A 17026-nucleotide genomic window follows, 5' to 3' on the forward strand; every position below is an offset into this window, starting at 1 on the left:
CTGAAGCCTTGTCTTCCTGTCTTGCTGCAACTGGCTGTGGGGATGTCTCCCACTTGCTCCCACAGCCAAAGAAGCTCTGCAGTCATGGTGCCAGAGGAACCACCATCTCTACTGGCTTTTGGGCAGGAGAGCTCCCAGCTGGCTGATGTCGGAGGTCACACTCCAGATAGACTGTCCTGCTTTCCAGGAATCCTTGATACTGCCTCAGCCCAGGAACCACCTCTCATCACTCACTGCAGAGGCTGCAGCACTGTCCCCGAAGACCCTGCACTTGGCAACATGAAGTTATAGCGCCCCCTAGGCATGAAGTGATAGCTGCTCTACCACTAAAGGGAGGGAGCCTGGCCACTGACCAGGGGGAGTGAACACAGAGGAAATGGCCGCCTCGTTGATGTCTGTGTTTGCTTCTACAGTACTTCCAAGTCTTTTCATTAGGAACTTTAAAAAAAAAAATTCACATCATTCTTTAAGAGTTTGTGAGAAAGGAGCCATATTTAGATAAGACATTTCCTTCCCCATTCCTTCCTTTCATTCTAAATTTACCTCCCTTCCATACAGGCAAAAAGACTGCATTCCCAGGGGGAATATTTGGATATCCCTTTGGGGTCTTTACGCCCCTGTCACATGCTCTGCCCAGTGCAGGAAGAGTTGTCTCCCTGCTGCCTGCCATGGTGGAGGTGGGGGGATAAGACATAAAGGTAGGAAACCCTCTTCCATTTACACCCAAGACATACTCCCCAAGCCTGTGTCACCATTAGTAAAGCTGCTATTTTTTTAAAAAATATTTTTTTAGTTGCAGATGAACACAATACCTTTATTTTGTTTATTTATTTTTATGTGGTGCTGAGGATCGAACCCAGTGCCTCACACATGCTAGGTGAGCGCTCTACCACTGAGCCCTAGCCCCAGCCCAGTAAAATTGATATTTTGATCAACTTTATGTCTACTCTTAGTCTAATTTGAAATCTCAGTTGGAAGCGGATGATGAATCCAAACCTATAACATATTACATTTCCATTTTTCTTGCTTTTCATTTATTGTCCTAAATCTAAGGATGGGAACACCGGAATCCCCAGCAGCCAGCCTAAGACTTGGGAGCCATGTCACTATCATGCCTCCCCTCAAGGAGGCTTTTACTGAGCCAGTGGGTCTTGAATTCTGTGCATTTCCCCACTTCTTTTGAGCTTTTCTGACTACATCTCAAGTTCTTTTTTGAGGTTTAAATTTTAGGTTAAGCTCAGTTACTCAACCCAGTACCCCTGCTACTTGTAGTGATAATTTTTTTTAGGACGGGGTTTTTCAGTTTCAGAACCACTGATATTCTGAGCCAGGTAATGGTCTGGATGTTGTCCTGTAGAACACACAGTGGCATCCTTGGCCTCTGTACTCACTAGAGGCCAGTAGCACTCTCTCCCCCATCTCCAGTTGTGAGAATTCAAAGCATTCCAGACTTTGTCAAATACCTTCTGAAGAACAAATTCACCCCTGATTAATGGTCATAGAATCATTTTTACGGTGCAAACAGGAGGTACTCATAAGATTCTGTGATGCCTGCTTGACTTAAAATAGATTTCCTACCACCCCATTCATATTCTCAAGCATTCTATGAATCAGCTATATGATCCAGCCAGCACCTCTCTCTCTCAATTCTATTACTTAATTCTATATGCTGAGGGAATTCCATCTCTGTACTTACAAATTCTACCTTTACTGGTATACTGTGTTTGAAAAATGACCAGGCTCCCAAAGCAAATTTCTCTAGAGGTGAGTTATTTTCTCTTAAACATTATGTCTATACTTAGGATAGATGGGAGAATGGGTTATTCTAGGAACTGCATGTCTGAAAACTTAGATTCAGTAGTATGGGGAATTGTAGGCATTGCTTCAGATTGTCATATAAAAGACTGTCAGTTGTTGCACATTCATGAGAGGAGACCTAAGTCCTACTTCACCTGGGATATGACTCATCTGGGCTGTGGTAGAAGAAATTCTGAAAGGAGCGTGGAAGGGAGAAATTGATAGCATCCTCCTCTGGGTTGTTAAGCTCCAAGGTGAGTGATGGGAGTCTTGCAGTAGGGGGAAATGAATCACATGGAAACGCCAATGAGTTTGATCATTTATTGATGCCACACAAAGGCAGGCTATGATTACAGTCTGACTTTAAGTACTGAAGCACCCACCAAAGTACCCCTCAGGGAGGCCAAGACAGAGGGCTGGTGAGGCAGCTTAGAGACACAGGGAGAGCAACAGGTTGGGTCATGGGTGTCATGCAACTACTTTGAAGGACAATGATAAGTAGAAATGTGCTTTCCCACCATGTTATTTTTAATGACATAACTTAATAATACTCAAAGTAGCAATATAAACAGCAAGAAATATGCTGGCTAGGTTATAGCACCAGGAAGTTCATGTCATGTGGTCTCTCCTGGGAAAGTGAATCACTGTGGATTGAGCACCAGATAAGCTTTCTCAGAGCTTCACCATCAAGTCACAAAGGATAAAGCTGAGACCTATACTCTCTGGGGTAGCAATTTGTAACTTTCAGAGTTTGGAGGATTATAATCAATTCCATGGTCTAAAATAATATAATCCCTCAGACTGTGTTACTTAATGGAGGGTATCAAAAACATCCCCTTGACTGTCAGAGAGCATCTCACTGGATGCTAGTATAGACTTGGATGTCTCTGGAAATGGGATGATAATGCACGCTTGTTTAAGAAAAGCTTTCAAAAACAGAGCATCCCTTCACGAGGAGGGAAATCCTTGTACCATGAAGCGATTTTCTGACTTCAAGAGAATACTATTAAGTTTCTTAGAATATTGTTCTTTCATGGTGTACTTATATTTTGGGGTTCAAGAATTAAATTAATCCACAACTTTTTAGTGAAGAGCTAACTCTATCACTGTGAAAGGCAACGTAAACCAAACTGTATTTTAGAATCCTAATGTATTTATGCACCACACCCTGTAGTAGCCCTCTTGGGTTAGATAATGTTTCCAGTGTCTCTTGGCATACTTCTCACCTGTTCATCCAAGGTGGAGAGAAAGGAGGATCTGGATGAAGTAAAACAATAATTCTGCTTTGTGTTGGCCCCTGTGGGCATCAAAGAAATGAAGACACCATCCAGATTCTTGCCTTCAGAGTCTTCCAGTTGATCTAAGGCCCCTTTACTACTGCAAGCACAGGGATCTGCCTGCAGAACGCTCATCGCTGACCACCCGTAGCTGAGTGACTGAGAATAACTCATGGCAGACAACTGTCCCACCACGCAGCCTCAGTACAGGAAGTGAATGTCCAAGACTCAGGACCAGGGGCCAAATTTCTGCCCTTGAGAAACTGAAGAAAGATCTAGAAGAGAGCACCTGGCCAGACCCCCTACCCAAGCACATGTCTACCATCTTGTTTACACATGGGTCATAAATGACATGGTCCTTTTTGTGTTTTGGGAAATCTGACCTCGTTTGATTTGATGAAGTCAGTAGGAATCTGGGTTTGTTCCTGAGGTTTACAAACTTGGTCATACCCAGGTCTCTGATGACATGTATCTGATGCTATGATATTACAGTATCAGATTGAGTTAAATCAATATGGCTTACTAAATTAATTCCCTTAAAAACCTATAATACACTTCAGGGACAGTTTTTGTGAATTGCTTCATTAGGAAAAATCAGATTATCCTCCATTCATATCATTAACAATTTAAGTGTCTTTTCAAAACTCTTATTTCACCAGAGACAGTCATCGACCAGCAATGTTTAAAATGTTTAAAAGACAGAGAATACAAGAACATAGTATTTACCTAGAAATAAATTCCTTGGCTTTAGGAAAACACTTTTACTTTCCTCCTGGTTCTGTTCTATCCTGAATTTCATCCCAAGTATAGTGTTTTATTTTCCACAGGAGTTTATCAGAATAATATACACTAATGGCTTGAAGAAAAGTAAAAAGCAAATAGTATAAACTGTGAAGTTCATTGTGTCTAAGCAATAGAATTGGCATTGACCAGCAACACCCATTCCACACTTATCAGAAGATGTCCATGTGGAAGTCTCACATACTCCTATCCATTTGTACGACTATTTATTTATATTAGTTCTGCCACCATCTAGATATTAGCACCATTTTTCAATAGCACCATTCTGCTGAATGGACAGATAACTAAAAAGAAATAGGGGACTCTGTGTCTCATGATTAAGTGTATCTGTGCATGAGTATGAAAATATGCTGCCCGTTACATGAAGGCCACACCCCATCCCCATATCAAGAATTGCTTCTGAGGTCTTCTTCCCTTGGGGCTTATACTCCTCCTTCTACCTTCCTTCTCTCCAAGTTCAGGACCTCCCCTTAGAAATTGGTTTACCTGAAAATTTGCTCTGGATTCAAGATCACAGCCTACTTGTCTTCTGATAACCTGATGGGAGGTAGGAACATCCAGAATAAGAACTTTAACTTTCATTTCAGTTTTGTGGACTCTCCTGACTTGCCCCTACCCACAAGGTAAATATCGGTATTTTCAATTCTATCTTTTTTGGGGAATTGCTGAGGATCAAACTCAGGACCTCCTGTATGCTAAGTCCTCTGAGCTACATCCCTAGCAGTAAAAGACCTATAAAAGTAAACTTGTGAGTACACTGAGGCACAGATAATCATTACATCACTTTGAACAGTTCTCCCCCCTTTCAACTTAAGGGGGGAAAGTTTGCACTAATTTCTTGTACTTAATACAATTTACTTTTTTTTTTTTTAAATACTGTCATGCAGGGTTCTTTTTCCTGCCCTAGGGGAGGTGAGGGTAAGTGGCAGCCTCATGCTGGTTGCAGTGATCTTTGTACACCAAGACAATATTGGGACCCGAGCTTGTGACACAGGCAGGCACCAGGAAGAACAAATGAGGCAGGGAACCTCACTTGCTGTTCTGTGAAGGAATGGGTACATGCCAGGAGAGTGGGAAGAATAAAGGGCTCACATTTCCTGTCTTTTGCTAGAAAGACGGACATCAGTTCATTGGCTTTTCAAGATTTTGCATAGAAATTGTGCTCAAGTTGGGAATGTGTTTGTGTGACCAGCCTAAATTCCTTAGGCTGAAGCTGATACCTGTGTCCTCGTAGTCTAGGGTCTTAGGGCTGGCACAGGACACTAAACAGTCCAGCTATGGAGTCCTACAGGGATTGAGGCGTAGATTGAGGGATGCTGTCAGCACACTCTCCTCCTGTCCTCAGGAACACTGGGCAAAGGAAGCTGTTCTCTCCTGGACAGATGCATGAAAGGAATGTTCCTAAAAGCTCCCCATGACCTTTTAAACAGTAGCTGCCCCAGGCAGGTGGCAGGGAGAAAATATATTCTTCAAGGTGAATTTAAAAGATTATTTGTTCCCTGGGTAATTATGGCTCTTTTTCCTGACACTTTTGAGGTAGACTGGGAAAAACCTGGTCTGTTTTCATCTTTAAGGGGGAAAAAAAACAACATCATTTCACACACCTGCCTAATCTTTCACCTTTTGTAGGAGCTGATCCCAGGTGATGTGGGGTTCTCCTAGATATTTTACCTTCCTATCAGGGAGCACCAAGGGTGAAAGTCCCAGACTTCCTGTGAGGGACATTCTGTGGCTAGAAGAACACAGTTGTTTTGTTTTGTTATGACCCAAAGTTGAACCTGAAATGTGTAAAGCAAAACCTCAATGACGTGGCCCCCAGGACCCAAATATGTCCCGGTCAGCAGGTTGCTGCAGTCGAGGGTGGAGGGTGGCTTCCTTCTGGACTTAGAAGGGCTTTTTGAGTGACTGTTGCCTTCTTTGTCTCTGGGTCTGGACGTGTGCCTGGGGGCATGAGACGCAGCACTGAGCCCTGATGGTGGGCACAGAACATTTCTTCATGACCTTCAGTGTCTGGCAGAAACTGGCTGACAGCCTGTCATTGGTGCAAAGTAAATCTGTAGGCAAAGAAAAAAAGAGAGAGAGAGAGAGAGAGAGAGAGAGAGAGAGAGAGAGAGAGAGAGAGAGAGAGAGAGGGGGAGGGAGGTGGGGGGAGGTAGGGAGAAAAATTAGAAGATTATCCTTTGTAAGTAAATGAGCACAACTTCTACTCATGTCAAACTTTATATGTCTACCAAAAAAGGACCTGTAGCTATTCATAACAATAGAAGATGTTCAATGAACATTTGCTGTTTTTTCTTTTTCCATATTTTTTTATTGGTGCATTGTAAGCAACAGTGGAGTTTGTCATTACATGTTTGTATATGCATGTGATATAACAATGTAATTTGGTCAATTCTGTTCCCCAGTATTTCCCCTTTTCCTTCTCTCCCCTCTCCCTGTGGTATCTTTCCTCTACCTACTGCTCTTTCTTTTCTTCTTATGAAATTCCTCCCACCTTTCTTTCCCTTATCCTGTCTAGCTTCCACCTATGAGAGAAAACATACAACCTTTGACTTTCTTTCTCTATTTTCTTGCAAATTACTGATTATTGGCTGAATAAAACTTAATGGCTGAATAAAACTCTGCTGTGTTTATATAACACATTTTCTTTATCTTTTCATCCATTGACAGACACTTAGGCTGGTTCCATAGTTTGATTATTGTGAATTGTACCCCTATACACATGGGTGTGCATGTATCACTCTCGCATGATGACTTTAGAGTAAATGCTGAGGAGTGGTAAAGCTGGGTCACCAGGAATGAGGGCTCCATTGTTAGTTTTTTTAGGTAACTCCATACTGATTTCCACAGTGGTTGTACTAATTAAGAATCCCACCAACTTTTCTCCTACATCCTCTCCAGCATTTATTATTTTTTAAATTCTAATTTGTTATATATGACAGCAGAATGTATCACAATTCATATTATGCATATAGAACACAATTTCATATCTCTGGTTGTATAGAAAGTACATTCACACCATTCATGTCTTCATACATGTACTTAGGGTAATGATGTCTATCTCATTCCATCATCTTTTTTATCCCCTGGTCCCTTCCGTTTCACTCCCTCTCCTTTACTCTATCTAGAATTTGTCTAATCCTCCCATGCTCCCCCTCCCAACCCCACTATGAATCAGCCTCCTTATATCAGAGAAAACATTCTGCATTTGGTATTTTGGGATTGGCTAACTTCACTTAGCATTATATTCTCCAATTCCATCCATTTACCTGAAAATGCCATGATTCTCTTCTCTTTTTGCTGAGTAATATTCCATTGTGTATATATACCATATTTTCTTTATCCATTCATCTACTGAAGGGCATCTAGGTTGGTTCCACAGTTTAGCTATTGTGAATTGTGCAGCTTGGGAGCAAATTTTTACCACTTGCACATCATAGATAGAGCACTAATCTCTAGAGTATATAAAGAACTCAAAAAGCTAAACACCAAAAATTTAAATAACCCAATCAATAAATAAGCCAAGGAACTGAATAGACACTTCTCCGAAGAGGATATATAATCAATCAACAAATATATGAGAAAAAATGTTCAACATCTCTAGTAATTAGAGAAATGCAAATCAAAACTACTCTTAAGATTTCATTTCACTCCAGTCAGAATGGCAGCTATAAAGAATACAAACAATAATCAGTGTTGGCGAGGATGTGGGGGAAAAGGCACATCCATACACTGCTGGTGGGATTGGAAATCAGCATGGAGACTCCTTGGAAAACTTGGAATGGAACCACCTCTTGACTCAGCTATCCCACTCCTCGGTCTATACCCAAAGGACTTAAAAACAGCATACTCCAGGGACATAGCCACATCAATGTTTATTGCAGCATTTATTATTGTTTGTATTCTTGATGACGGCCATTTTGACTAGAATGAGATGAAGTCTCAGTGTAATTTTGATTTACAGTAACTTAATTGCTAAAGATGTTGAACATTTTTCATATATTTGTTGGCTATTTGTTATTTCTTCTTTTGAGAATTGTCTGTTTAGTTTGTTCAATTATTAATTAGGTTATTTGAGGCTTTAGTGGTAAGTTTTTTATACATTCTGGATATTAATCTTCTGTCAGAAAAGTAGATAGTAGAGATTTTCTTCCATTTTCTAGGGTCTCTCTTCACAGTCTTAATCATTTCTTTTGTTGTGTAGTTTTTAAATTCGATGTCATCTGACTTGTTAATTCTTGGTATTATTTCCTGAGCTTTAGGAGTCTTATTGAGGAAGCCATTGCCTATGCCTGTATGTTGGAGTGTTGACCCTATGTTTTCTTTGAGGAGTTGCAAAGTTTTTCATCTAATTCCTAGGTCTTTGATACATTTTGAGTTGATTTTGGTGGAGGGTGAGAGATAGGGATCTAGTCTCATTCTTCTACATACAGATAATCAATAATCCCTATTCTCAGTACCCTTTTTTGTTGTTGTTAACAAATCTGTTCTTTCTTCAGTATATGTTTGTCTGTGGCGATTTTTCCTTTTTTTAATCTCTGATTTTATTAATTTGGGCTTTCTCTGTTTTTGTGTTAGCAATTTGGCTAAGGGTTTATCTATCTTGCTTATCTTTTCAAAGAACCACCTCTTTGTTTCATTGATCCTTTGAATTTTTAAAATTACTATTCTCTATTTAATTAATTTCATCTCTGATTTTGTTTAATTAATTAACTTATTTGGTACTGGGGATTGAACCCTGGGGTAATTTACCTTTGAGCTATATCCCCAGCCATTTTTAATTTTTATTTTTGAGACAGGGTCTCACTAAGTTGCTTATGGTCTTGCTAAATTGCTGAGGTTGGCCTCAAATTTGCAATTCTCCTGCCTCAGCCTCCTGAGCTGCTGGGATTATAGGTGTGCACCAGGGTACCTGGCTCTTGGCTCTGATTTTAATTATTTAATTATTCCGTTTACTGGTTTTGGAATTAAATTATTAAATTAATATTAATTATTAAATTAAATTATTCTAGGACCTTGAGAATGCATCATTGGGTTCTTTATTGTGATCTTTCTGATTTTCTGATCAATGTAGGCACTAATAACTATAAACTTTCCTCTTAGAACTGCCTTTATAGTATTGCAAAGGTTCTTTGATATTGCATCTGTATTCTCTTTTGATTCTAAGAATTCTAAAAATTTCTCCCCTGATTTCTTCTATCATCTATTTATCATTCCAAAGTGTCTTGTTCAATCTCCATGGATTTATATAGTTACTGTGGGTTTGTTTTTAGTATTGATTTCTAATTTTATTCAAACATATTAATGTAAGATGAAAGAATTATACAGATTTTTTTTTATTTGCTAAGAGTTGCTTTATGGCCTAAAATATAGTCTATTTTTAGAAAAGATTTCATGAGTAGCTGAGAAAAAAGTGAGGCCAGATATTGTTGGATAAAATATTCAATAGATGCCTGTTAAGTCCATTTGATTTATAATATGCTTTAGGTCAGAAGAGACTTTGCTGAATTTATGTCTAGATGACCTATCTATTGTTCAGAGAGGTGTGTTGAAGTGACCAATATTATCGTGATGGGGTTTATCTGAGTCTTTAAGTCAAGTAGTGTCTGTTTTATGTAATTAGATGCACCAATATTGGGGTCATAAATATGTACTATCATTATATATTCTTGTTGAATTGCTCCCTTTACCTGTAAGAAGTGACCTTCATTGCTTTTCTGATTTATTTTGGCTTGAAATCTGCTGTGTTGGATATGAGAGTAGCTACCTCTGCTTGTTTGGGGGCTTCATTTGAATGATATATCAATTTCTATCCTTTCAATTTCAGTCTGTGGCTGTAGTTGTCTTTGCCTATAAGATGAGCTTCTTGCAAACAGCATATAGTTGCATCTTATTTTTTAATCCATTCTGCTAGGCTGTCTTTTAATTAGAGAGTTGACCAATTACATTTAGTGCTATCACAGAGAAATAGTTATTAATTACCATCATTTTGATTTATTTCTGCTGTTTAATTTGATTCTATTTCTCATTTACTTGGCTATTCTTCAAATGTGATTTGCCCATTTGTGAGCTCTGGAGTTGTTTTTGATTTTTCTGTGTGAATTTATAAGTATTTTCCATATTGCTGGCTTAGCAGTTATAAATTCTTCCTCTCTAAATTTCTCATTCATATTTTATATGACTTCCTTTACAAATTCAGTTTTTTTTGTGTGTGTGTTCTTTTGGAATTCATTGATCATTTTTATAATAATTCTTTTGAAGTCTTTCTCTGATATTTTATTGACTTCAATATCTTTGGGGTCAGTTGTAACCTTAGGAAGTGTCATGTTACCTTGTTTTTCATATTTCTTATATTCCTGTGTTGGTTTTTTGTGCATTTTTTGGGATAGATTTCTCTTTCATTCTTATATATGGGCATTTTTAGGGCATAGCCTTCTCTTGACAAAGTGTTTTGGGACATCAGGTTGTTGTGAAATTTTCAATGTATTTCCAAGTTGGTTTTGTAGTATAACTTCCCTGACAGTTCTTTGGTGAAGATTAGTGTATTTTGCATATTATGTCAGAGCTTGAGGATCCCATTTTCCCTGTAGGTCTCAAAAGAGTGGTGTCCTTCTTGTTGATCCAGAATTTGTGTTGTATATAATAGGCCATGTGGAATACAACCTCTAGGATTGCTCTTCTTTGTTTAATTACTGTATATGTTTTTAAAGGGATGGGAACAACATAGATTGAGACCTTTCATAGATGGGGTGTCCACAGTTTTTGCGTTAATTCTGTTTTTGTTTAGGGGTGGATGTCTATGAGTGGGACTGGGTCATGTGGTTTGGAGTTTTTCTCCCCTATTTTTCATATCATTGAAGTTTGAGCATAGTTAGTTTGTGTGTGGAGCAAGGTGTGCTGTCTCTTGGCTAGATTTTGGTTGTAACTCACTATCAGAGTCTCTACTTTATGAACTCACAGTATCCCAGAACATTCTCAGAACCTCACAGAAAAGGCAGAAACAAACCAAAGCAATAATAGCAGTGAACAACATACAGCATTCAAACAAATACTCAGTGTCTACTATGACATCCACAATAATAATTAACACAAAAACAGGAATGGTGGGTCTGCAATTGTTGAAAATCATGCAAAACTCAGTAACCATGAGCTAGATTAAACATTAAAGTAAACAGCAGATGTTGACTATACCTTTCACTGTATTAATAACCACAACAACATTAATTGTGGGAGCAGGAATTACATAAACCAAATAATTCTAAAAGATGATAAGCAAAAAGAAATTGTGACAGGTAAAAGAAAATTTAGACTATTCAAAATGTGAACAGAGAGAAAGCAGAAGAGATGTAGCAGATGATGGCTACAATGAAGGAGAAAAAATGTAAATAAAAAAATAGAGAATAAGAGAAAATGGATATTACAGAGAGAGGAAAGGTAAGAAAGTGAAACAAGAGAAACAAAACTCAAAAGGAGATTGTTAAACCCTTCCTCTTCTGAAGTGGGCTGGAAGTTTAGCTGGCTGAAATAGCTCTCAGATTCTCTTCTCATCAGTATAAGATAGAATGGAATGGGAAATACTGTCCATTGGAGTTTTGTCAGACAGAACAGATACATGCACTGCCAGGGTGGGGTTCTGGTAGCTGCGGTTTAGCTCTAATCAGGCCTGTTGGACTTTGTTGGATGGTATCTGCCCTGGAGAAATTAGACTAACACACCCATAGGGTTGGACAGATTCTGATCTCTGCTGTCTGGATCCCATAGGCCTCCAAAGAATTCTTACTAGAGTTAGTTCAGGGGAATCAGCCCTCCACAGGTTTTACACATGGCTCATGCACACGGCCTTCCCAGGCTCAGTCATCAAGTATAATCATGCCCACCTGCTCAGTATCCCAACCCTCTCCAGCTGGTCACCTCCTGAGCCACAAGACTTAAAGGGAAAGTGAGTTGCACTCCCCCTCACATGTCTGACTTGAATTCCCTTGGGTACAATCTTCTCTGTGCCTGTTTCACTCACAGCTAGATACATTCTAGGGTATACAGAGTACTCACAGTGTAGTTTTGCTGGGACAGTATGGCAGTATCTGCTATGATCTCAGGGGGCCCCCACAGCAGCAAGCTGTGGTGGCCTCCTCAAGATGGCTCCCCTGCACAGCTTTCCACTTGCCAGTAGAGAGAGTACTTTTCAAATATCAGCTCATGCAGCCTCTGGTTCAGCTAAGTTCAGGCTGATTTTCTGTTATACAGGGTTTTCTGTGCCAAATTTGTTTGTTGTTCTCTCTGTTCTATCCTTCCCCTTTGCCGAGAACCCATGCTGCTGCTGCTGCTGCCACTAACTACTGGATTGGCGAGAGAGAGAGAGAGAGAGAGAGAGAGAGAATTTTTTAATATTTATTTTTTAGTTTTCGGTGGACACAACATCTTTATTTTATTTTTATGTGGTGCTGAGGATCGAACCCAGTGCCCTGTGCCCCGTGCATGCCAGGCAAGCGCCCTACCCCTTGAACCACATGCCCAGTCCTCTAATGTACTCCTTTTTATCCTTTGTTCAGTGTACCAGAATTTCTGTATTTCTAAGAGTCTCTGACTGTCCAATGTTGGATTTCAGTGAATTTCCTTTTTCACCCACCTCACTGAGAAGCAGTATTTCTGCTCCTTGAAACCTGAGCCACAGAGCAACAAAAATACAGACTTCCTCTAATCTGCCATCTTGAATCTCCTCCTTGTACCTTTATTGTGTGTCAGTGTTTGTGTTAAACTGACGAATCAATCATAATTCATCATTCTTGTATAGTAATATTATGTATTTCCTCCGTACAATGGTTACCTGCTGGGTGAAGAATAGTTCCCTACTACTTGACTGTGGGTTCAGCTCCATGACTGACTTTGGACAATGGGATGTTAGCATCCATGATCTCTGTAGGGCCTTGGAATGAGCAGGAGGATGGGCTTATCCTAAGGAGCTTCAACCATCATCATAAGGAATCTAGCTTGTGGGGCCACCAGAACAAAGGAGATGAGACACACATGGAACAGACCTAGACCCAATCTCTTTTATCAATTTGTTCAGGCTGCCCTCACACTTGTGATCCTCTTCCCTCACCCTCCCGAGTAGCTGGGATGACAAGTATGTGCCACCATACACAGCCTCGACTTTAGTTTTGAACCCTGGAGTAAAGGAGCATCTTGCTCTGTGGTGTTGCTATGGCAATAGTTGAATGCAGCATTTTACATTCATCCCTTCATGGAATCCTCACAGCAGTTTTAGCAGATAAATCTTCTTTCCACTTAAAAAACAAGAAAAATAAGGTCTAGAGTAGCTAAGAACTTGTACAGTGTTATCCAGCTGATTATGTTGTTGTGGCCAGATCAGGACATAGCTGTTTTGACTCTGCAGTTCATGCTTTTATCAATCATGCTATTCACAGTGGCAAGTCATCAACCAGTCAGCCAACTATCCCTGCTTCCTGAGCATGGCTCAGTAGAGTGAAGCATACAGACATATAAATTGTGGATTTTCCCCTCCTGAACTGTGTAATGTGGATGAAGGCATGAGGCATGCACAAGTACTTCCCATAGTTACTATGCAATTGGTCACTCAAGTTTCCTGTTCTTGTTCTTTAAATAGCTCTGGGCCAGTATATCCCTTCATTTTCTTGGCCTTGCTTTCTTCATACAACAATCAAGGAGTTTGAGTGTGTTGCTCAGGGACTGCTCAGGCACACGTTCTTCAAGTGGTATTCCCAATGCACTGGCCCACATTCTACTGGTCTAGAAGGAATTCCATGATGCCCAAATCACAGCTTTTTCCTTATAGAAAGCGAAATTGCTTCAAACACCACTTAAGTGCCTCTTGAAACTCTGGTTGAATTTCTTTTTTCTTTGCAGAGAAAAAGATTTTAACAACCCTGAAGGAAAGAATTTCCACAAAAGCCCAGGCCACTGTCCTTTGTATACCAAAGGGTCAGTAAAGTAGAAATTGAAGTGATCTCTTCAGGACTCCAAACCTGTGATTTTTGCCTCTATATTTTTTCACCTTTAGATCAAGAGAATAAATATGCTTTTGACCACCTTAGAACTCACCATTGACTGTTCCGTTTTTTTTGTGTGTGTGAAGAAATTAATTCATCCGTTAGCAGCCACAATCCCATTTTGCATGCAAGTTTTAAGTGTACTTAGAAATAGGTAGCATATAGTAATTCTAGAACCCCAAACCTCAAACCTCAGTCTTTGTTGTTGATTCTTTTCTTCTTCAGTCCTCTTATTTAAGCCTATTATATTTTTTAAAAATAAGCATCTCCTAAAATTCCAAAGAAAAATTTCTTACATGCTCTAAAGTTTCAGAGAAAGTATAGTTTTGTTTGTTTGTTTTTTGGTACCAGGGATTGAATTCAGAGGCACACATCCCCAGCCTTATTTTGTATTTTATTTAGAAACAGGGTTTCACTGGGTTACTTAGCTCCTCACTTTTGCTGAGGTTGGCTTTGAACTCGAAATTCTCCTGCCTCAGCCTCCAGAGCTGCTGGGATTGTAGGTGTGTGCCACTACGCCCAGCTAGGGTACAGTTTGACCAGGCATTCCTACTGTGAAATATTCATTTGAGCTCTTCATCTCCCATGTTCCCACCAGAGCAGTGGTCATTCATGGGGCATGGACCATGTATCACCTGGGGTGCTGTTCAGAACAAGAACAGGCTTCCTCCCTAGGCGTCTGTCTTTAAAAGAGGGCCCAGCATGGAAACTCATTTAGACAAGACTTAATTACACCAGTTTTCCTTACGTTGGTAAAACAATGGAGTCTTGTTGTGTTCATTAGCTAACTGGATCCCAGCCCTGAAGTAGACACAATGCTTGTAATTAGGAGCAACATGGAGAAGAGATCCCAATTTTTCTCTGCCCCAATTTCTTAGCCAGCCTCTCCTGAAGCCCTTGTGGATAGCGGATAGAGAAGGAAACTATGGCGTAACTGTTTGCCTCACATTGTTCCTGCCTTGATTACATGAAGACTCTGGGGTTGCTGCAAAGAAGGGGGAAGACACAGAAAGTGTGAAGGCTTAGCCAGTATCCCAACTCTCCACCAAGATAATTTGAGCTATGCTGGCTCACATGGTTACCTTGTCTCAGTCTCCCGACCTGGCTACCATTTGCTTAAACATAGCACCACACTCTGTCTGGGACCGTTCTATAAGTGGTACACAAGCTTTTTCTGTTGAAGGCTAAGTATGCAGTTTTTTGAGGAGGTATCTGCTATCATAAGAAGGAGAAGCTCTCAGAGTCTTTAACCCTGTTGTGTGTTGAACTGTGTCCTCTGAAGTTTAAGTATCCTCCAAAGTTGAAGTCCTGGCCATTGGTACCTGTCAGTGTGAACTAATTTGGAGGTAAAACCTTGGTGGATGTAATGATGTAAATGAAGATGAGGTCATTCTGGAGTAGGCTGGACCCTTCATGAGTGGTGTTGTCCTTGTTAGAAGAAAATAAGAGAAAGAGAAAGACACCCTGAGTAGAAACTCAAATCAGAGAAGAAAGATGACATTGTGATAGTGGAGGAATAGATTGAATTGGCCCTGAGCCAAGAAAGTCAAGGACGCTGGAATTTATCAGAAGCTAGAAGAGAAAATCCATGCCTGATAACAGCTTGATTTTGGACTTCTAGACACCACCACTATGATAGAATGGATTTTGTTATTTTAAGCAACTCAGTTTATGGTAGTTTGATATGGTAACCCTAGGAAAATAAATAAATTAATGCATCCCTCTCACTCATGACAATAACAACCATAGCAACACAGGTACCATTTAATAAGCATGTACCACGTACTATACAATGTGCTATAGACTATACCATATATAAACTATACCATTGGATCCTTAGAGAAATTTACTTATAGGTATATCTGTTCTCCTTTTAAAAACGAGTGTTCCAGAGATGTTTAGCAACTGGCCCAACATCACAAAGCTGGTGTGCAGATAGATGGTGCTGCTGAAATATGAATGTTGTCTCAGTGGCTCTAAAGCTTTGCCTCCAGGAGAATGACTCTTTTGTACTGGAGATGGGGAGGATGGACAGGTCCTCCCTGCCCAGAACAGCTTCATTTGCTAGGCACAGGAGGCCCCCTTATCAGATTACATCAACGTCTAAATGACTGAAAGAGTCTTGACCAAGCCTGGTGATGTTGCCTGATCTTGGGAGCCAGGAGATCACGAGCCTGACTTCCAAAGATCTTCAGAGCCCCAGAAATATGCTGGGCCTTTGCACCCTACTGTTTGAGAGTGGGAATCAGAAGGAAGAGTGGAGGACAGTGGTGGCCTGTGTTGGTAGTTTGTGTTCCAGGCCTTTGTTTAACGGCTCATTTAGACAAGACTTAATTACACCAGTTTTCCTTATGATGGTAAAACAATGGAGGCTTGTTGTGTTCATCAGCTAACTGGATCCCAGCCCTGAAGTAGACACAATGCTTGTAATTAGGGGCAACATCGAGAAGAGATCCCAATTTTCCTCTGCTTGTTCAACAGAAACCATACTTGGAAATTTAAAGAAACAGTGATTTGCCTGTTTCCCTGCTATCAGCTCTAAGTTGAAGGGATTCTATGTTGCCTATGAAAGAAAGTTGAAAAGCAGTTTGAATGCTGTTGACAAATACAGTTTTCATAACACTTCGTGCTCTTTGAGGCCTGGACCCGTGTCCTGCTGGTAGTGTCCTCAGGTTAGCACTTTCAAAAGCTTTTATCTTATGGTCAGTCATGTTTGTTGAATAAATTATGGGTAAGGAAAGTACAGTCTATTGAGAAGAGGTAACTTGGCCAAGGGAGGAAACTAAGGATCCAATGGTATCCTATTAATCTGGAAGAATAGCCTTCAGTAGAAGATCGATAGACTTGAATATTCATTTGCGTCAACACTGGATCTAAGTACTGTTTCTATTTTATCCTCATCTTTTCTACTAAATTTCTACCAATTCAAAATAAGAACAAATCAAATAACAACAAAACCTAGGAATGATATGCATGAGTTTTCTTTGTTTCTTCTTTTTACCCAGGTACTTGAAAAGGGTTTTCAAATTTCTTCTATGGAAATGGTGGTTCTGATTTAGATCTTAAATTATTAAAAATTCAGATGGTAATTAAAAGAAGTTAGGTGACCTGAAGAAAACAAAG

General features: G+C 39.9%; 1 protein-coding gene across 2 annotated transcripts in view; it reads right to left on the reverse strand.

Moving 5' to 3' along the window:
- Positions 1 to 2110: 2110 nt before the first annotated feature.
- The window catches only part of ADAMTS12 (ADAM metallopeptidase with thrombospondin type 1 motif 12), a 328239-nt gene continuing 313323 nt past the window's right edge, over positions 2111 to 17026 (reverse strand). For both annotated transcript variants that reach the window (XM_081287375.1, XM_081287376.1), the window contains one exon: positions 2111 to 5929. In XM_081287375.1, the coding sequence (XP_081143501.1) occupies positions 5760 to 5929 (170 nt within the window). In that variant the 3' untranslated portion in view covers positions 2111 to 5759. The remainder of the gene's footprint in view (positions 5930 to 17026) is intronic.

Source organism: Spermophilus citellus (assembly GCF_964194105.1).
Source record: "Spermophilus citellus genome assembly, chromosome: 1".
Classification (NCBI taxonomy): Eukaryota; Metazoa; Chordata; class Mammalia; order Rodentia; family Sciuridae; genus Spermophilus; species Spermophilus citellus.